Below are 22291 nucleotides of genomic sequence, written 5' to 3' on the forward strand. Positions count from 1 at the left end.
ACATCAACCCTTTCTCCTCTCTTACCAAATTTGTAACTTAATTGACACTTATCAACCTAATAATAAAAAGATTCCATTTAAAAAAATATACACATGTGTAATTCCCTTTGATTTTTGTTTTCCAAATAAATAAAAATAATAAAATTATTGTAGTCATTTTTTGTGTGAATAACAATCAAAAAAATATTTTCACTCACGTGTAGGTAATACAATAATTTTTTGTGATTTTTATAAAGTTATCATGAAATTTCTATCCAAAAAGAACATTCCAAATACTTTTAATTTTAAAGGCAAATTAATATGAGTATTACAATAATATTATCCGAATTTGTAAAATTAAGAGATCTTTCCAGATGTTTCGGAAGCAATCTTACATTCAGCATACAAATTTTAAATAAAATCAATCAATTATACATTTGATTCTAAATAAAAAATAAAATGTTTTAATTGATTGGAAATATTAATGAGATAATTTCCTTTTGTTTTCAACATGTGTCAATATCCCTCTTATAAATAGAGGTCTTGAGCACATGGCAAAGATATCATAAACACATGAGAAAAACACCAAGAAAAGATAGAACCACAAAAATATGTTAAAGAGAAACACAAAAATATGTTAAAGAGAAACCACAAAAATATGTTTTCAACATGAGATTGCTTGAAATTTGTACGGTCTCTCTCTTCTTTTGTTCATCATCAGAGTCCATCAAACATATTAAGCCCTCGTGCATTATATGCATATTTCTCAATTTTATTGTTGTACAACACCGCTAACCATCAATTTGCATGCTACAAAATGTATGTGACTATACTGTAATAACCAAATTAATTTCCCTCCAAAATCTAACTCTCAAATTAACTCTTAACGAGACACAACCTAAACAATATGAATAATATAATATCTATGCACTATCGGTATAAATTTTTATATACGATCTTAAAAGTTATGATAATCTTAACATGAAATATTTATTTACCTTTCTTCTACTTTTCCTTTCCTTATTAAGTTTTTTTAACTATCTTCATATTTATCATTACTTACCGAAAAATTAATTGGGTAAACAAAGTCTATAGATATCACATTTCTAAAATTTTGATGTTATAAACTTGTAGTGCTTTTTATTTTTATTTTTAAAATCAAGAATGTTAATTAAACTTTTTTGTTTTTATATAGGCAGTTTTTTGACATGGTGGGGGAGAAGAGGGGGAATTGTTACCGATACAAAAGTTAACTCAACTTTACTTGTTTTATTGGTCACGGTTAATAGCATCATAGCACATAGCTTATATCAAATGCACGAGTAATTCATTCTAGAGAAGCTACTTTACAACACATATGCATTACATCATTGCTCTGCCAATAGAATTGGTTTATTTGACACAAAAACTATACAAAATTATACATGTAAGCAAAGCACCAAGAAAATAAGTGCACGTAGTGGTATATAACTATGCCTCAAAAAACAAGAGGGTTGGAAAATTGGCACTACTATATCAGCACATTTTCTTAGACCTTTTTCACAACCCAAAGCTTATATTTTCTTATATACAAATATACAAGACAAGGTCCTATCAGATTTGCATCAGAGAGAGACTTGCAGAGCTTTAGGTAAGTATCTAGATTTCCAAATTCCTGGATCCTTTTCCTTAAACCTTGCAGTACAGCAACCCTATCCAAATATTCTGGATGGAATCCTAATTCAAGCATTTTCATGACTGTTTCGGCTGCCTCGTTAAAATGGCCTCCTTTAATATATCCTCTTAACAACCATGACAGGCTTTTCTTCTTCTGTGGTAAGCTTGCCATCTCCATCCTGGTAAGCAGCCTTGCTGTCGCAGTGTCCTCCTTCTGTGAAGCGCATATTGCAAGAACAATGTCATAGAGATCTGCATCGGCTTCCTTACCAACGAGCTTCATCTCCCACAATTGCCTCTCAGCTTCAATTCCACGACCGGCACATATAAACATAGCAAGGAGCCTCTCATGAATGATTCCATGAAGCGATGGGCTGCCATCTTCGATCACCCAATTGGACAAGCGCACTCCGTCAGATAGAAGATCGGATTGATACTTCTCTGTGAGTTCGACATCTTCTGGATCTAATTCAGCTATCAACCCCGCCCTTACATAAGTTTTCAACTTGCGTAGAGATTTGGCAAATTCATTCAGCTCCTTAACCACGGCAGTCATTGCAATAAGGTAACTATAAACCTCTGGTTTAAAGCCGGAGTCTCTAAAACGAATTACCAACCTAACAGCACCTCTATAGTCACCATCAACCTGGAAAAGAAAACATGTATATTGTAACTCGTCCTTCTAATTACACTCAGGAAGATAGGCTTGAAATGAAACTGCAACACGTATCTATGAAGAGTGATAAACATTGGTGTTCTACACATTAGGTAACCTAAATCTTGCTCTGCAACAAAAAACAGGGTAAATAAAATGGATAATCCATAAAGAAATTCCCTAACCTTCCCTTCCCTTCCCTTCCTTAATTTAAATAGATTGGTGTAAACTGCATAAGAGATATAATAGACAAAAGATGCTTACAGTGACACAAACATCAGCTGCAAGTCATGCATTGTTCTAGCCACAGATATGCATAGAAATTCAACGTTGATATCTAGGTAGTATATTTGACTACGTGGTAATGAAAAAAAGAAAAGGTATTCCAGTTTATGATAAGCACTTATGATTAGGGTCTATTTGTGAGTTGGACTTTGGAGGGAAAATGAAGGTTTCAGAGCCACAAAATACACTTGTGAGATGACTCTGAAACCATCCATTTCCCTCCAAAACTCAACTCGCAAAAATGCCCTAAAGCTCCAATTCTATGAAGGGGGAAATGGGGGAGGGCATGATGGGGATGCAATTCCCCTCCTTGAAATAGAAGACCAATTACTAAACATAGACTCTAACCATAACAATGGTAACCCACCAGTAACAATGTCATCAATTTGACATGAAGCAAAGCAATATCAGACAACAAACACAATCCTATCTTATATGAAACAGAAAAATGTGATTTTCATAGCTTCTATTAACAACACATCTATGGCAAAGAGCCAAAGACACCAAATGATTAAACAACTGAACAAACATAATGACAAGTGGTTCAAATTGCGGACCGCATCACGTGATGCGGCCGCAATATTGCGGTTGCGGTGATCGCCGCAACTGCATCACACCGCAATTGCAGTGTGACACCGAATCAGAAAGATGCAGCCGCAACACATCCGCATTGGACCACAACCGCAATTTAAAACAGTGATAATGACTCATAACACTAATATGAACTCCAATACCAAATTCAAACTTTCAAGCAAAGCTAATTCTCATGAACAAATAAAATTAGACAATCAATTAGAAAATCAAATGCCTACCATCATCTTCCAAGCAAGATATCCAGTTGGTCCTCCTTTATGCCCTTCAGGATCATCCTCCAAAACATAAGGAATCCGGCGCCTCAAAACTTCTTCCACAAACAACACTGCACCTTCCTTCTCCCCCATCTCCCAATACAATGAAATCACCTTCTCAATCATGCTGAACCCAGGCCTCAACCCAACACAATCCATGTCCACAAGCAAGTCAACAACATCACCAACACCATCTTGTTCCTGAATCAACTTCTTCACCCACCCACACATGAGTGCAACCATGAGCTCCATGGTTTCCTTGTCCACCCTATTCTCTTTTCTAAGCCAATCAAAAACCTCCAAAGCACACCAAGAGTCTCTACCATCTTGAGAAAAGTAAACAAGCACAAGTTGCAATTCCTTTGAAGATAGACGGTCGTTCATCTCTTCAAGGATATCAGAGGGTTCTCTTCTCATTCTCTCAAGCTCCTCAATTGCCTCAAAGAACCCATCACCCATTTCTTCATCATCACTGGTCACAAACTGGTCCAGTTCCACTGATTTTGTGGTCCTAAACCATCTTTCTGAAGTGGGTTTTGCAGCAACAAAGAAAGGGTTTTGGAATTTGCACCCTCTTGTGGATGAAACCCCATCACAGAATTTGAGTGAAAACCCACAATAAGATGAAGGAAACAATAAAGGATGTCTATGTTGTTGTGAAAAAAGAGAAGAAAACGTAGAACCTGGTTTGAGAAACGGAGTAAGAACAATCCCATGTGCATATGCCATTTTTTTCTTCTAAGTGTTTCTCTCTATATGCATCAACAAATTTTCAATTCAGTGGCATAGAAAAGTGTCCCATTCAATTGGGAAGAAGGAAAAGATTGACTCTTTGTTTAGAAAGGAAAAAAAACCGAATTTTCCCACGATTTCTCAGCAGCCAAAAAAAAAAGATAGTGCTCTAATTTAATCCATTCAGGTTGAGCTTAGAAGAAAGAGAATGACTCAGGGAAAGATAGATAATTGAAGAGAAATGCAAGAATTATCTTATTGAATTAAAAATTCAAGGAAGGAAAATGAGGGGAATTTTTAAATAAAAGTATTTAAAATAATGGGATGAAAGTTGGAACTGTCTGATTTGCCACCTAACCTAAACAAAGATAAAGTCAAAGAGTGAGACTCATCTAAAAAATGGAAAGACAAATACTTTTAAAAAAAAGTAAATAGAAATAACATTTGTATCTATTTTATTCATGTTAAAATTATATTTTTATTTTTACAACAAAAGAAATAAGAGACTTTCTCTGTCTAGTAATGAAGATTATCTAAATCTAATGTAAAAGGTAGGTTGCAATTTGGAAGAGAAGGTTAGTGAATTGAGTAAATTACACCAACACCTCTGAGTTTTAGCGAAATTATATAAATCATCCCTCAATTTTTTTACACATACACGAATCTCTCATTTTTATACTTTCATTACACTAACCACCCCTGAAAGTAAAACAATGTAATCTTTTAAACAAAAAATGTGATAAATGCAATTTAATTAAACAAAACATGATATATTGTGAAGACAAGACACATAATATATGAGTTAATACATATTTATCATTTTTGGTTCGTTACAATATAGTATAAGAGCGATTTAAACAATATCTCTTTGGAACTGTTGATGCATTTTGTAACAAAAAATAATAAAAATGTATTAATTGGATATGTCTCCCCATGTTTTGTTTAACTTAATTGCATTTATCATATTTTTTTGTTCAAAAAATTAAATTTATTTCTCATGCAGGGGTGGTCAGTGTAACGAAAGTGTAAAATTTAGGGATTTCTGTGTAGGTGTAAAAAAGTGAGGGGTGATTTGTGTAATTTCATTAAAACTCAGGGGGTGTCAATACAATTTATTTTAGTTGATTTATTTAAGGTGAGAATACGTGTAACTACCGCTACTACATACTTCTCACCGTTTCGATAGAACTAGAGGAACCACATCTGTGACAAGGGAGAATCGCATATGCAAGTGGAGTAGGGAAGAAGCTCTTTCGTTCATGAGTGATTATGAAATTAATTATCAAGTTTTTCCAAACCATAGTTTTCATTTTAATATTTAAGTTAAGCTGGTCAGTGGTATGTCTATGCCATGTTTTAAGTTTGGCGTGTCATATGATATTTATATTTAATATTTATATATTATCAATATAAAAATTTATACATAGTCAATATATTATTATTTTGTATTATTTTTTAAAAGAGTAAGTTATAAGTAAATTGATGAGCCAATTGTGCATAATTTTTTTATTTTTATCAAGTGACAACCATATTTGTTTTTACTATATGAAATTTAATAAGAAAAAAATGTATATATAGACAAGGTAAGCATAAAGGGAGAAAATATATTAAGATATTTTGTTAGTGAGTTTTAGAGTCAATTGATCTTATATATGCATATTATCACCCAATGAGTTGTAAAAGATTAACCAAAAAATATCGTTTGAGAGTTTAGAGCCTAGAGAGACTCAATATTTGAAAGAATACTTGGATGAATTTAGAGCTTGGAGATGCTTAGTAACTAAAAGAATACTTGAGTGTTTGGAGCTTGGAGAGACATGGTATAGAAATAACATTTTCCCAAAGAGGTGTTGAATATGTGTTTTATTTGGAAAATATTGAAAAATCATTCTGCCAGAAAGGATCAAATGTAACTATTGAGAGTGTGAACAAAGATAAAATACTTATGACACTTTCTTTATCTATTATCTCTTTATTGCGTTCTTTTTTACTAAACGTGAGGATTTGAAGTTGATGTAAGTTAATCTTTTGAAATTAGTTAATTCTCACGCTCACCATATAATTTCTTGTGAAACATTCTTAATAAATAATTATTTTATAAAAACTTAACAAACATAATCAAAACACCCTTCTTATGTTTGTTTGTGCCAACTTCATATACAATCAATGTTGGCACCTCCTCACTGACATCGCCATTGCCATCTCTGCACGCAGCTTACTCCAAAACCAACAAAAATCCAACTTCATATTTTATGAATATAAAATGAGGAAAATAAAATAAAAACCTCACACAGAGCATCTACTTGCTTGTTGGAAATTACTCTGATCGGAGACCATGACTATTAAATATTGATAGATGATTCATTAAATATAATTAATAAATGTATTTTCTAAATCTTCGAATTATTCTTTATCTTTTGAAGATTGTGAAAGTCGATCTAAAAAGTTGAAGATAACATTTTCAAGGTGCAATAAAAATATTATAACAGTTAATTATTCACTATCACTTTATGAAAATTGCCTTCCATCCATTCAAAAATTATAGAGAACTTGTGAGGAAGAAAAATGTTAGAAGCAAACAAATGAGTAAAGCTAGACAGAGAGAAAGTGAGAGAGGGTTGATATCACTATAATGTTAGACTAGATTATTTCTAGTGAGAGATAAGAAAGACATTGCCTTCCTTCTTAGTTGGGTGAGATTGAATGACAATGTCTAATAATGAAAGATACAAATAATTTTATTATATTTTTTATAATGGAGACATTTACTTGAATAGGTCCTATAGTTTTTTACTCTCAATTTGAGGAATTGTTTACATTAAAATTCTCGATGTTATTTTTCTATTTTTGGTCTATTTTATTTGTCTACTTACCACTTTTACAAGTACTCATTTTACATTATATAAATGAGGGAAACTTGGTTCTTTTTTCTAACAGTGGTATCAAAGCTCATAAGTTCGTTAAGAGAGACTAGCCTGTTTGATCAAAGATGAAATAAATTCTAATGAGATACTATAAAGATGTTTTACTTAATCCTAGAGGGATGAGAAATAAATCCTAGAATAGAGAGAAATCGAAGTGAGAAACTTAGAGATATTGTATTTCATCACGGTGAATATTTATCTAACTACTACAAGTAAATAAAATATTGACCATCCTAACAGTATTGAAGATACTAATAATCGGTAGGTCCTATTGGGATCCTTAAGCCTGAAGTCTTCAAAACAAGGGTAGTCATGCAACATGTTCTATCGACGTCAAGTCAAGCAAAAGTTGGTACAAGCCAATATACATAAGTATAAACTATCCAAATATATTTGCAATAGGAGTTGGATTAAATTAACGATAATAGATGACCATTGTGTATTCATACAACATATATTGTATCGTTGATGTTAGGAGTTAGGACAAAGCCAACAATGGTACAAGCCAATATTAATGACTAAGGTCCACGGTAACATGTAGTTGCATAAAAGCATGATTAATGATACCCTCAAGTAAGTAAGTGAAAAAATGAGAGACATATGGAATCCATCCTTAATTGATGGAAGGCCATGGATATTGAATCTTGACATATGATACATTGGATATAAGCAATGATGTTATTCATAAAGTCTATGAGTTATTCCATGACTCTAAAGACTACAAAGTCTAACCTCAAAAGTTAAAAATATAATTTTCAAGATGTGTCTATTATTTAGTATCTCTTTATGATGAAACATTCTTCTATGAGGAAGAAATAGATGAGATGAAAACAAATAAGAATAGCAACATAAAGAGTGTGTAAGATAAAATTGATATCTAGTTTCATGTGAGGCTAGATTATTCTTAGTGAAAGACTAGAGAGACACTATATTTCATCATAGTTGGATGAGATTGAGTGATATCCTCTTAGAGTAAGAAATAAAAATAATGTAATCATACTTTTAATAATAGAGACATTTTTTGGACAAGGCTTAATGGTATTTTATTTCTCAATTTGAGAAGGATTTCACACTTTCAAATTATTGACGTTATTATTGTATTTTCTCTATTTCATTTATCTACTTACCACTTCTTCAAGTTCCCATTTTGCATCACATGAAGGTGGGGAAATTAGCCATGTTTTCCCAAATGATGGTATGAGATCTCCCTAAGTTCATCCACAAAGTATAACCTATGTTATCCAAGATGAAATAAATACTAGTGAGGTAATAGAGAGATTTTGTACCTCATCCTAGAGAGATGAGATAGAAATCCTAGTGAAAGACCAATAAAAAATTATTCTACTATTATAAGTAGATGAAATATTGATGGTCCTACAATGTTGAAGTGACTAATGATCAATATGTCTTATTGAGATGCTTATGTCAAAAGTCTTCCTAACAAGATAATCAACCAACACATTTCGTTGATGTAAAGTGAAGCCAACTATGGTAAAATCTAATGCTCATTAGTAAGAGCTAACCAACTATATTTTCAAGGAGAGCTAGATGAATTTAAGGACAACCAATGGCCTTTGTGTGTTCACCAAATGTACAAAGATGAAGATTTATCCTATTATTACAAGTAGATGATATATTCATCACTCTTGTAGTGTTTAAGAGAATAGTAGTCATATTTCCTATTGGAATGCATGTGTCGAAAATCCTTGTGATAAAGTAGTCAGGTAGCATGTTCTATCGATGTTAAGTCAAGCCAACGAAGGTACAAACCAATATTAATGAATAAGAACTACCATTTTATATTTGGAGTGAGAGCTAGATCAACTTAAATAATTGGTATGATAGGTTGACCAATGTATTTTCAGTCAAGAAACTACGACAATTGTAGAAAAGCATGATTGACGGGAGACCATGAACATTGAATATTGGCAGATGATCCATTGAATATTATAATAAATGGTATTCACAAAGTATTTGAGTTATTCTTCATTCTTGAAAACTATCAAGTTCAACCTAGAAAGTTGAAGATATCATTTTCAAGGTGTCTTGGAAATATGACAAGATTTAATTATCTGTTATCTCTTTATGCAAAAGCCTTCCTTTATTCTATATTTAAAGTGAACTTTTGAGGAAGAGAAACATTAGACGCAAACAAATGAGAAGAGTAACATAGACAGTAAGTGAAAGAATTGATATACACCACAATGTGAGACTTGACTAGTTCTAGTGAGAGACATTGCATTATATCCTTGTTGGATGATATTGAGTGGTATTCTCTTAGAGTAGTAAGAGGGAAAATTACTGAAATCCTACTTTTCACAGTGGAGATAATTTCTGGACTTGTTCATATAGTTTTTTACTTATCAATTCGAGCAGGTTTTTCGATGTTAATTTGTTAGTATTATTCTTATTTTTTCTTCTCAATTTCATTTATGTGCTTACCATTTTCGTAAGTTCCCATCTTGCATCACATGAAGGAGAGATAATAGTTATTTTTTCCCTAAAAGTGGTATCAAAGCTCCTACGTACGGTCGAAGAACATGACCTGTATCATCCAAGATGAAAGAAATCCTAACTAGGTACTAGAGAAATGTTGCACCTCATCATAGAGGGATTAATGAGAAATCATGGTGGGATTCTGGAGATAAATATGAGTGAGATACTAGAGATATTGTATCTCATCTTGATGAAATTTTATCCTATTATTACACATGGATGAAATATTGGTCACTCTAGCAGTACAGAAACAACTAGTAGTCAATATATCTTATTGGATCCTTGTGCCAAAAGTCGTTGTGATAAGGTAATCATAACTATATTTCATGTCAAAAGTGATACAAGCCAATATAGATTAGTAAGACCCACCAAGCTATATTTCGAGGGAGGGCTAGCTCAATTTAATGACAACTTGTGACCATTGTGTGTAAACCAAAAGGTATGAGGATAAAAATTAGCCTACTATTATTTTAGATGAAACATTAATCACTCTAATAATGGTGAAGCGACAAGTTGTTGATAGGTCCTATTCAGATCATTGTATCAAAAGTCTCCATGACAAGATAGTTAGGCAACATGTTTCGTGGATGTCAACTTATGCTAGTGGCAATACAAGCTAATACTAATGAGTAAGAGCTACCCAAATATATTTGAAAGGGAGCCAAACCAATTTGATGAAAATTAATGACCCCTAGCATGTTCAAAAAAGGTATAAAGATGAAAATTTGTCCTATTATTACAAGTAGGTAAAATATTGATCGCTTTTACAATGTTGAAGTGACTAGTAGTCGGTATGTCCTAATGGAACCTTGACTCAAAAGTCTTTCTTACAAGATAGTCAAACATCATGTTTTGTTGATGTGAATTAAGGCCAAAAGCAGTATAAGCTAATAATCATGAGTAAGATCCACCTAATTACATTTGTAAGGGGACCTATATCAAGTTGAAAATTTTGCCTCATATATTAACTAAGGCAGTTTCGGTCATGAAGCAAACACAGTTGTAGTAAAACAGGATTAAGGGTACCCCTCAGTTAATTCATGAAAGAGGAGATGTTGGAAATTTCTCCTTAATTGATGGGAGATGTCGCTACCCCACTTTTGTGGGTGTGACACGAATAAATGCAAATTAATGCATTGGAGTCGCCATCGATGTTTTTTAGAGGGAAAACATGAAAAACCAATTTAAAAATAAGGATCGATATGCTCGTAGAGAAAATTTAAGTTCAGGAGTCAATTACGAATGAGGAAGGTATTAAGTACCTCATACCACTCGTTATAAAAAAATGGTACCTAGATCAATTATGTGGATATTCGCTCAAAATATTAATTTTACACTCACATTATTAAATAAAATAAAGAAAGACACAAAAACATTTTTTTTATTTTTTTGTGCGTGACAGGGAAATACCCGCTCATATATATCTCTAGCTGCAATAGAGAAATCAAGGTTACATACTCTTTTCGAAAAAAAACTTGATTGGTTGTCATATTTTTATTTTATTTTTAAAATAACAAGATAAGATAGCGCGACCGGACACAAGTTCCATATTGCACTACCCCTCCACAACTTTATTAAATTATTTTGAAAATATCAAATCGAGATAACGTGACATGACACGAGTCCCATAGTGCATTATCTCTATTTGATTTTATTAAATTATTTTTGAAAATATCAAGTTTAGATAACGTGACAGAGCACGAGTCACATGTCTCCTTGATTTTATTAAATTATTTTTGAAAATATCAAGTTGAGATAAAACAATAGGGCACGAGTCTAATAGTGCATTATCTCTCCTTGATTTTATTAAAATATTACGAATATATCAAATCAAGATAATGCGACGTGGCAAGAGTCGCATAGTGCATTTTCCCTCCTTGATTTTAGTAAATTAATTTTGAAAATATTAAGTTGAGATAATGCGATAAGACACACTATTCCTCATTCGTTTTGTTAAAATATTTTTGACAATATCAAGTTTAGATAACGCGACATGACACGATTCTCATAGTGCACTACCTCTTTTTGATTTAATTAAATTATTTTTGACAATGTCAAGTTAGGATAACGCGACAAGACACGAGTCTCATATTGTACTACATCTCCTTGATTTAATTAAATTATTTTTGAAAATTTCAAGTTGAGATAACACGATAGGAAATGAGTCCCTTAGTGCACTACCTCTCATTAATTTAATTAAATTATTTTTGAAAATGTCAAATTGAGATAATACGACATGACATGAGTCATATATTACACTACCTCTCCTTGAGTTGAGAATGATAAATAAAAAATGGAATAAATAAATAAAAATAATAAATAAATAAAAACAAATATAATCTATAAATAAAAAAATAGAATAATAAAAAATATATAAATAAAAACTAACTAAAATAAAAAAAATAAAAAAAATGAAAAAGGCAGAACCTAAAAAACAAAAGTAAATAAAAAATGAGAACTTAAATTGGGGATTTAGGGTTAGGGTTTGAAATTGATTTGAGAATATAGGATGAAATTTATTTGGGAAATTAGGATTAAATTTATTTGGAAAATTAAGGTGAAATTGATTTGGGAATTTAAGGTGAAATTGATTTGTGAATTTAGGTTTTAAAATTAATTTGAGGATTTAGGTTTTAAAATCAATTTGCAGATTTTGTTTTTAATATCAATTTGGGGATCAGAGTTAGGATTTAATTAATTTAGGAATTAGGGTTTTGACATAGCAACCCCTTTTGCTGCGCTGCCAAGGCCGGCGACGGCGGTTGAGAAAACACCGGCCACAATGGTGGGTTTGCGAGGTCTATAGACAACGTCTAAAGGACACCATCGTCAAACCATCACCTCACGCGGTGGTTAGCACTCGTACAACCTCCTGGAATGGCGGAGGCACCACCATGGCCGCCCCTCCGCATGGCCTCCTCCGCTTGCTATGACAGCGGGGTGTTGTCTTGGCTACGATGTGGTGGATTTCTGGCAGGTCATAGACCGTTTCAAGTCGTGACCCTCAAAGCCAAAACTGGTTCGGTTTTATCCAGGTCTACGACCCTTATTTCTTGGAATAGAATACAATACATAATACATAAAGAAACAACTCTAATAAGAAGAAGAGATACATATGCATAAAGAGGGAAACAAATGAAGGAAAATTGAATGAACCTATTAGTGGCTTAGAGTGGATTAGGATGGTGGTGCAAGGTGATGGTGTGTTCCTTTGCTTTCGCCTCTTGCTAATCCTTTTCTCTCTTTTTAAAAAATTGAATCTGCCTATCTCTTTTTAAAAAATCCTCCTCATGTGTGTTGCTAAGTTAGGCTTATAAGGGGAAACTCTAATCTGATTGGGCCAAAAAGGCCCAATTCCTTTTCAATTTTTTCCGTCTTTCTTCTATTTCAAAATTTAGAGTAAATACCCATTTTAGTCCCTCATATTTTTTGACCTAACTAGTTTAGTCCTTAAAAAAAAAAAGACTTAAAGTGGTCCCCAAAAATTTAAAATGTGTGTGAAATTAGTCCTTTTGAGCATGTTTTACAACACTTGGTAGGGACTAATTTGACCATAAAAAGGAGTAATTTGACCCATATTTGAAATTTTTGGGACCATTTTAGGTCTTTTGTTTTTTTAAAGACTAAACTGGTAAGGTCGAAATATATGAGGGACTAAAATAGGAATTTACTCCAAAATTTATTTACTCACCAAATTATTTTTTTTTAAATTAAATTACCCGATAGTCAAAATTGGGTGTTTAACGTTGCCCCTCTTTACTTGCTTCTTACAAGATAATAAGAGTAACGAATGTGACTAAACTTATTGTGGTGAGAAGGAAGTAAAGACAAAAAAGACCAAATTTTGAATGGAAAATAACACATAGTGGGAAACGTTTCCAAGATGATGTTTCATACCACGATAAATGACACCACTAGAGGGTCAAAGACATAACACGAGACCAATAGGGGGTTAGGGTACAAGGAGGACCACATGGACGCATGCACAACACGAGACCACTGGGGTATGGTGCAAGCGAGACCGCGAGAACACACAGATAACAAGGAACTCTAGGTCAAAGGCACAACAGGAGACCACTAGGGGGCGTACGCAAAGATGAGACCATTGGGGGGTCGAAGACACAACACGAGACCAATGGGGGGTTGAGTGCAATGATGAGACCACTAGCGGTCGAAGGCACAATATGAGACCACTTGGGGGTCTAGGTGCAAGGAGGACCATGGGAACGCACGAATAGCGAGGAACTCTGGGTCAAATGTAGAACACTGGGGGGGGGTCAAAAGACACTACACGAGAACACTGGGGGGTCTAGGTACAAGGGAGACCGTATACATGCACGAATGGCGAGGAAATCTAGGTCAAAGGCACAACACGAGACCACTAGTGGGTCGAAGGCACAACACGAGAGCACTAGAATGCCGAGTGCAAAGGTGAGACCACTAAGGGGTCGAAGGTAGAACACGAGACAACTAGAGGATCTGGGTGCAAGGCGGACCATGGGAACCCACATATAACGAGGAAGTCCGTGTCAAATGCACAACACGAGACCAATATGGGGCGGGTCCAAAGACGAGACCACTAGGCGGGTCAAAAGGCACTACACGAGACCACATAGGGTATGGGTCCAAGGAGGACCACGTGAACACAAGGATATCGAGGAACTCTAGGTCATAGGTACAACATGAGATGACTAGGGGGTATGGGTGCAAGGGATGAGACCATTGAGGGGTTGAAAGCGCAACACTAGACCACTAGAGGGTCTGTGTGCAAGGAAGATTGCAGGAACGCACAAATAGCGAGGAACTCTAGGTCAAAGGTACAACACGAGACCATTGGGTGGCCGTGTGCAAAGATGATACCACTGGGGGGGGGTCGAAGGCACAACATTAGACCACTGGGAGGCCGCGTGCAAAGATGAGAGCATCGAGGGTCGAAGGCATAACACGAGACCACTGGGGGGTCTGGGTGCAAGAGAGACCACATGAATGCAGAGAGAGTGAAGAACTCTAGGTCAAAATATGAAAGAACATTCGAGGTCAAGACTTTCGGCCATGCGTGTATATGATGGTGCAAAGGCAAATGGTCTATGAGTAATGCGAAAATGTTTATGATGATGCATGTATGATGGGTTGGGCATGTGTGAATAACTTAATTATCATTATGAAGTTTGATGAATATGAAACCATAGCACTTTCTCGGTAGACAACAACTAATCCAACCAAGATTGATCACATTTTCATACTTCCACTTTCCGAAACCACAAGATTATTTGGGGTATTTCCTCCTACCGCCACTGGAAGACATAACATTCATTTCTCCATTAACTTACACACTAGGTTTAAGTTTCGACGAATTTTATTATCTTGAATCACTAGTAAAATATATTATCATTAAAGTTATTTTATCATGAAGTTCAAACATCATATTTATATAACTCGAGATTTATCTAAGTAAACATGCATGCACATAGGTATAGTCGGGAATTTGATGAACTTTCTTCTATTGATATTCAAAGAGTTATATACAGGGAGATTTGAGAGTATATAGGCTACACATGATAATACAAGTTACAAAAACAAATTAATTTTTTTTTGCCTAGTATAAGGTAATCACTTATCCATCAGTCAATCTCCCACGATAAACGAATAATTGGATCATTGTACCATGTTTGTGTGATTCCTCCAAGAAATCTCATTCCTTTCTACATGGCTTGCAAATTCTACGACCCGACTGGATGCATATACGCATGTATGGTCTTGGTTTGCCACATGTGTGATAGACTTGCAAGAGAAATGCCTTTCCAATTTGCTTTAACTTTTTCTTAGGTCTCTCTTTCAATTTTTCAACCTAACATGCTTTTGTTCATACCCTAATTATTGCTTAGGTCGCATTTTCGGATTTGCAACCTAACAAGTCCTTTTTTTATTCTTTTATTTTTTAGGCGTCAAATCTCTTGATTGTGTCCGTGTTCACAGGTTTTGGTAGAATATTTCCATCCATGTCTTTCAAGACCAAAGCCCTTCCTAATAATGTATTCTTGACAATATAGGGACCTTCATAGTTCAGAGCCCACTTTCCATGAGCGTCTTCCTGATTTAGGAGTATCTTTTTAAGCACTAGGTCTCTTGCCTCAAATTCTCTAAGACGAACCTTCTTGTCAAAAGCTCTAGCCACCCTGCTCTAATATAATTGAACATGGCAGATGGCCGCCAACCTCTTCTCTTCTAACATATTGAACTGCTCGTACCTAACTTTGCCCCATTCCGACTCTTCTAGTTCTGCATCCATCAACACTCTGAGTGAGGGGATTTCCAATTCGATAGGTCAAAATGCTTCCATCCTGTACACGAGTGAGAATGGGGTTGCTCCAGTATTTGACCGAATGTTGGTGCGATATGCATGTAAAGCATAGGGTAACTTTTCGTGCCAATCTTTGTAGTTCTCCACCATCTTGGCCACTATCCTTTTGACATTCTTGTTGGCTGCTTCAACCGCACCGTTCATCTTAGGCATGTACGGGGTTGAATTGTGATGCTTGATCTTGAACGTGTCGCACAACTTCTTCACTTAGCCACCATTGAGATTAGTGTCGTTGTCTATGATTATCCTTTCTAGGATCCCATATCTGCAAACGATCTCTTTCTGGAGGAATCTAACGAACAATTTTGAGTGATACTTGTGTACGACACAACTTCTACCCACTTGGTGAAATAGTCGAAAGCCACCAGAATGAAGCGATGACCATTGGAAGCCTTGGGGTTTATGGGCCCAATTACATCAATTACCAACATTTATAAAGGCCACTTCTCAGAACTTTTCTTACCATCATGTGACCATTGGCATGAGTTCTGCAGATCCCCTAATATACTTCCATCATGATTAGCTGGATTTCCCTAGTATAAACGCATATGAGGAGTGTACCATCATGACTCATTTTTGTATAATGCTTCACCCTTTAGGAAGATGGTCATCACTAGATGACAAATCATCTTTTTATATACATCATTTGCCCCCTATGGGTACTCGCTATGTTGGATATACCTATTTATATCGTGATACCAAGGTTCACCATCAACCTCTAAGTTAACACAACAATAAGAAGGGTCATCTTGAGAAGTCACTTGAATTGGTCACACACTAGCGTGTATTTCCAGTTTAGTCATCATATCCAAAGTTGCTAGAGCATCCGCAAATTGCTTCTTGTCTCGGGTCACATGGGAAAATCAAATCTCTTAGAATTTCTTAGCTAAGGAAGACAAGTACTTCTGATATGGAATAAGCTTTGTGTCCTTAGTTTGCCATTCACCATTGACTAGGTAAATGATAAGCGTTGAATTCCTAAACACCCTCAACTTCTTGGCATTCAGCTCATATGCAAACATAAGTCCATTAATGCACGCTTTATATTTGGCGATATTGTTAGTGCATTCGAAGTCTAGCTTGACTGCCATCGGGTACTGTTTACCGACCGACGAGATGATTACTATGCTGAATCTACTCCCATGCATATTAACTACTCCATCAAAGTACATCTCCCAAACATCTTCCTCTTATTCTTCTATCCCTTATATTCCTCCGTCAGGGAACTTCTTCAATGTCTCGTGTTCTCCATCTATAGGGATTTCGACCAATTTATATGCGATTGCTCCACCATTGACAAACTTCCAGGTAACATAATTAACATCAAACTAGACAACATCATCTGCCATTTCGCCATTCTCAGAGAAACATAAGGACTTTCAAAGATATACCTCAAAGGATCCATATGGGAGACGATACAAGTAGTATAGTACAACATGTATTGCTAGAGCCTCTTAGATGCCCACACTGAAGCACAACAAGTCTTCTCTATCGTTAAGTAGCAATATTCCCATTCATTAAACTTCTTGCTCAAATAAAAGATCGCTTGATCCTTCTTAACTGTTTCTCTGTACTGTCCCAACATTGCACCCATCGAAGTTTGTAATACAATCATGTATAAGATTAATGACCACCATGGTGTCGCGATGCCAAGATAGGAGGATTTACCAAGTAAGCCTTTATTTTATCGAATGCTTCATGGAAATTCACGTCCCACTTGCTTGGCTGATACTTCTTCAACAACTTAAACATAGGCTCACAGGTGCTAGTCAGGTTGGCAATAAATCTTGCTATGTAATTCAGCCTGCCTAGAAAACTTCTCACCTCTTTCTCAGATTTTGGACGTGACATTTCTTGTATTGCTTCCACTTTCTTAGGGTCCAACCTTATTCCTTCCCTATCGATGACGAAACCTAACATGTTCCCCGATGATGCTCCAAATGTGCACTTATCAGGATTCAACTTCATCTGATACTTTCTTAGTTTTTCGAACAACTTTCGTAAGACTGCGACGTGACTGTCCCCATCTCTAGATTTGGCGATTATGTCTTGAACATAAACCTCCACATTTTTGTGCATAATATCATGAAATAGGGACACCATAGCACGTTGATATGTTGCCCCTGCATTCTTTAGTCCAAAAGACATGACCCTGTAGCAGTAGGTCCCCCAAGGAGTGATAAAAGTGGTTTTCGCCTTGTCATTAGCGTCCATCAAAATTTGATGGTACCCCACATATCCGTCTATGAAAGTGAACTGATGACTCCTGGCTGCACTATCGATTAGAACATCAATGTGTGGGATGAGAAAATCATCTTTCAGACTTGCCTTGTTAAGATTTATGTAATCCATACATATTCTTAGCTTCCCTCATTTCTTGGGTACCATTACCACATTAGCTTCATGTCTAGACACTTCTATGAAATCGGAGTCCAACTACTTCGTTATGTCTTCCTTCACCTTCAATGACATGTCTAGATGCGTCCTTCTCAAATTTTGCTTCTTGGGCTCGACACCCGAATATAGGGGAATCTTATGCGATGCTATGTTAGGATCCAACCCTGACATGTCCTTATAAGACCAAATAAACACATCTAGATATTGTTGGAACAAATTTATTATTTCAACGCGTTCTAGATTGTCTACCATTTCAACTCATTCTTATTCTCTTTAGTCCCCATGTTGATTAGTTCCACTTCTTCAGTGTTCACAATATATTATCTTTCGATATGCTCCAACATTTTTAAAATTCATCCACATCCTCTTCTTCTTCATATGAGTCCAACATCTGGTGCGGTAAATGAATTAATTGATAGATTTTCAATTACCGTATTACTAGGTAAATTTTATACATAATTTAGGTACTTGTATTCATTCATGAAGCGTTAGGAGATGGAAATGGAGATAAAATATGCAAATTCATATAGAAGAAAGTACGAAGTAGAGCATGATAATGGCGGGAGATAAGTTAGTGATGCGAAACACTGAATAACCATACAAATCGACAATGATATTGTTTAATGACACTATCACTGTTAGGTATCAGTGAAAAGAACACACCTAAAAGGGGGGGGGGTTGAATAGGTGTAGCAGTTACCAATTACCACTTGTTACACTGAAGCCCATTCTTGAAAAAGCCCTAGTTAATCGATTAACACTCTGTCTTAATCGATTAACTCATAGAAAACAACAAGTCATGAAATGGCTTATTGCACAGCCAGTCTTCAATATTCAGATACAGATAAAACAGATATACTTGAACAAAATTATACTCAATATAGCAAAGTTATAGTATCCAAATTATCAGCTACAAATAGGCAATATTACAACTTGAATCGTATGGAGATTAAGGATAAAAAAATCCCGCAATAAGGAATTTTATCCTGGTTCATTTGCGGGTCCACTTGTAAACTACATCTAGGCCTCCCCTTCTGATCGCGAAAGATTTTCTTCACCAATATTGAAATGAATGTATTGTTATATGCATACTTCCAATACAAAAACTTAGACGCTCCCTTTTTGAATCCAAGAATCCACTTTCTTGGTTTGGCTCACCTAATCGCCTAAGAAAACCTTTCTTACGATCTAGCCCCAACCAAGAAAACGTTCTAAACTCAAGACCTGTAAGTCTTGGTGAAGGCTCACTGAATCTCTTAGGTGGGAAGACACCAAGAGATGACTTCCCTTATTACAACACAAAAACAATACACAAATAGAGTATTATCAAGCACAATGTAGCTAAAAATATTACAATTGAAACTCAGATAAAAACCCTATACAAGACTCACAAGTAAACATGAATGTGTATGATTTCATCAATGTGCAGAAACAAAGAATTTCTATCCTAGAATTCTCCTAAAGAAATGCAAGAATCATGCAAGAAAATATAGCAAAGTTTAACACATTAATCACATACAATTGGATGACAATTAAACCCTAAGCTTGATACTATCTTTCACTATCTCATAATGCATTTCACTCTATCTATATGACACACTTTGAGCACAAAAAATATGCAACTAGGAATTCTAAAAATGTATGATTGATGTATGGTGCAAGACCTAAAAACACAGTTTATATAGAAAACCTTTCTAAGACCTAGTTACTCGATTAAGTGCCCTTTTAATCGATTAACAGGCTGTTGAGAAAAACTGTTTTCAAGTTTTCAGTTATCTGTTAAAACCGAATTCATGTTAATCGATTAACTGACATATTTTTCAGCTAATGATTAAATGGTAGACTACTTATATGTTATGCTTATCAAATATACATGTTTTACCAATATATTATGCCTAAGATGCACAAATAACATGTATGATTAATGCATGAACATATAATAATCTAGATGGCATGTCTCATGTAAATGAATTGATTATTTTTAAGGCTTGTGAGAATGCATCTAGGTTTACCTAACCTAGACTCAATATCTAAGGCACACATATGAGACTCTAAAAATGACTCTTGTAAGAACCTAGTCTAGATATGAGACCCTTGAGTCCATGGCATGTTGATTTTTGAGTCATCTCCAAGCTTTCACTAAATCCTTGTCTTCATCAAAACATAGGCAATCTAATAGTGCAACACTTTGACACTTAGCACTTTCAATCTCACTCCTTTTGATGATGAGAAACTCCACACAAAATCTTGTTCTGATGCATAGCTTGATGATGGTCAATCTCAGCCTTGCCCAAGTTAGAGGTTTATGGGTACCTTCTTTCGAGAAATGAGGTCAGCCTCCAAAAAGTTGCCCCAGTTTGGATTGAGAATCATTCTTCTGATTTTCACTTGCCAAATATTTTTCCATGTGCAACTCCTTTAAAAAGAAGTACTAAAAGCCATGATCATACAAATTTTATTTTTGCGTGTTGTTGTGATGGTGATGATGATGATGAGGGACAAAATTTAATCCGATGTATTAAAGATGAGATATTTTTATCAAAATTTTGAATTTTATGGGAGTCATCGTTTCTATGCCATAGTACATTTCTTAGGCAAACTCGACAAGGTCTTTTGAGCTTGTATCGTGGCCTGGCTAAGGGTTTCCAAGAAAAAGGATAAGGCTCAAAAATGTGTTTCCCAAACCCCTTTCTACATTCTCCTTTCTCCATTGTCCTATTTTCAACGATTTTCTGACATGACATTCAAGTACTAAGATTTTGTAGGATTTTTGTGATGTAATAGGTGAAGACCTAATATTTAGGTGATAATCTTCCCGAGAGGTATTTGAATTGTTCCTTTCTTGCGGTTATTGATAGTGCACTTTATTGGCCCTAACTTTTGCCTGAGATTTTTATTGAGGGTTCTCAACGAGTCTTTTGTATATTCTTCCTTTTGTTTTTTTTTATGTTATTTCGCACTTTGACCGATGAACTTTTTTATTTGAATTGCTTAGGATTTTTTACCCTCGGGATAGATTTGGAAATGGTAGAGTGTACTTATTTCTTAACAATTGAATGTCAAGGAAAACAGTTGAGATACTACCCTGCCCAAGGTTATTGATATTTTGCGGGTACTTTTGAAAAATCTCCTTTCATTAAGCCTAGGGCTCAAATGGGTGACTAGGGGTATCTTCATAGTGTTTGGGGATTTTCAAAGATGCGTTGTGTCATCAGAAATATTTGCCTTAGGATTTGCACCATTTTGGGTCTTACATTTGCATCATCCTCCATTTCATTGAATCAAATATCTCACATTAATGCATGAATTAATTTTATTTGATTTTTGATTTTTGTTGTTGTTGGAATGAGATGATAAATTAGCATGATCAATGCACTAGTAAAAAAAGATATGCAATGGAAACTCAATCTCTATTCTCGAAGTGAAAACATGCATTCCTTGTCATTATATGATATTGGTCTTTGGGGAAGCAATAAGGGTTCAAAATAAGATATGACTCGTCAATTCCTCGAGGACTGTCAACTCTGACCTGATTGTCTTGATTTGATTATGCCATGAGTCTTGATTGAAGACAATTGTTATAAGGGTGCTTAGAAGCAATCATGACGTGACTTGTTTTGGGTTTATTAAGGAACATCAACTTTGTTTGTGTTAGGACGGTGTTTTGGGAGTTGTGAGGGTGTATGGATATGAATTTTGATATGGGTATGAAGCTTTTGGAGTATGGATTTGGTGGTGTATGCAACTGTGTATTGAAATGCATGGTATGCTATTGCATGAAAATGCAATGGTGAAATGATTTTTGCTTTGTTTTTTAGTCAGTGATGAAGGTGTATGAATCACTTTATTTTTACTTTTTTAGATAATGTATGATGTATGAAATGCAATATGTGTTAGTGCATGAAATGCAATGTCTAAGTGATTTTTTTGATCTTTTTAATGATGAATCCATGCATGA

At 35.0% G+C, this 22291-nt stretch overlaps 2 protein-coding genes across 2 annotated transcripts; both read right to left on the minus strand.

Moving 5' to 3' along the window:
- Window positions 1–1287: 1287 nt before the first annotated feature.
- On the minus strand, window positions 1288–4405 carry LOC109337895 (pentatricopeptide repeat-containing protein At2g30100, chloroplastic). The gene is made up of 2 exons (XM_019574978.1): window positions 3388–4405; window positions 1288–2281 (listed from the first exon to the last, which is right to left on the minus strand). The coding sequence occupies exons 1-2, from the start codon at window positions 4150–4152 to the stop codon at window positions 1508–1510; spliced, it is 1539 nt and encodes a 512-aa protein (XP_019430523.1). The 5' UTR covers window positions 4153–4405; the 3' UTR covers window positions 1288–1507.
- Window positions 4406–15513: 11108 nt separating this feature from the next.
- LOC109337894 lies at window positions 15514–16089 on the minus strand. The gene is made up of 2 exons (XM_019574977.1): window positions 15923–16089; window positions 15514–15751 (listed from the first exon to the last, which is right to left on the minus strand). The coding sequence occupies exons 1-2, from the start codon at window positions 16087–16089 to the stop codon at window positions 15514–15516; spliced, it is 405 nt and encodes a 134-aa protein (XP_019430522.1).
- Window positions 16090–22291: the final 6202 nt, after the last annotated feature.

Source organism: Lupinus angustifolius, unplaced genomic scaffold, assembly GCF_001865875.1.
Source record: "Lupinus angustifolius cultivar Tanjil unplaced genomic scaffold, LupAngTanjil_v1.0 Scaffold_15_25, whole genome shotgun sequence".
Taxonomy (NCBI): domain Eukaryota; kingdom Viridiplantae; phylum Streptophyta; class Magnoliopsida; order Fabales; family Fabaceae; genus Lupinus; species Lupinus angustifolius.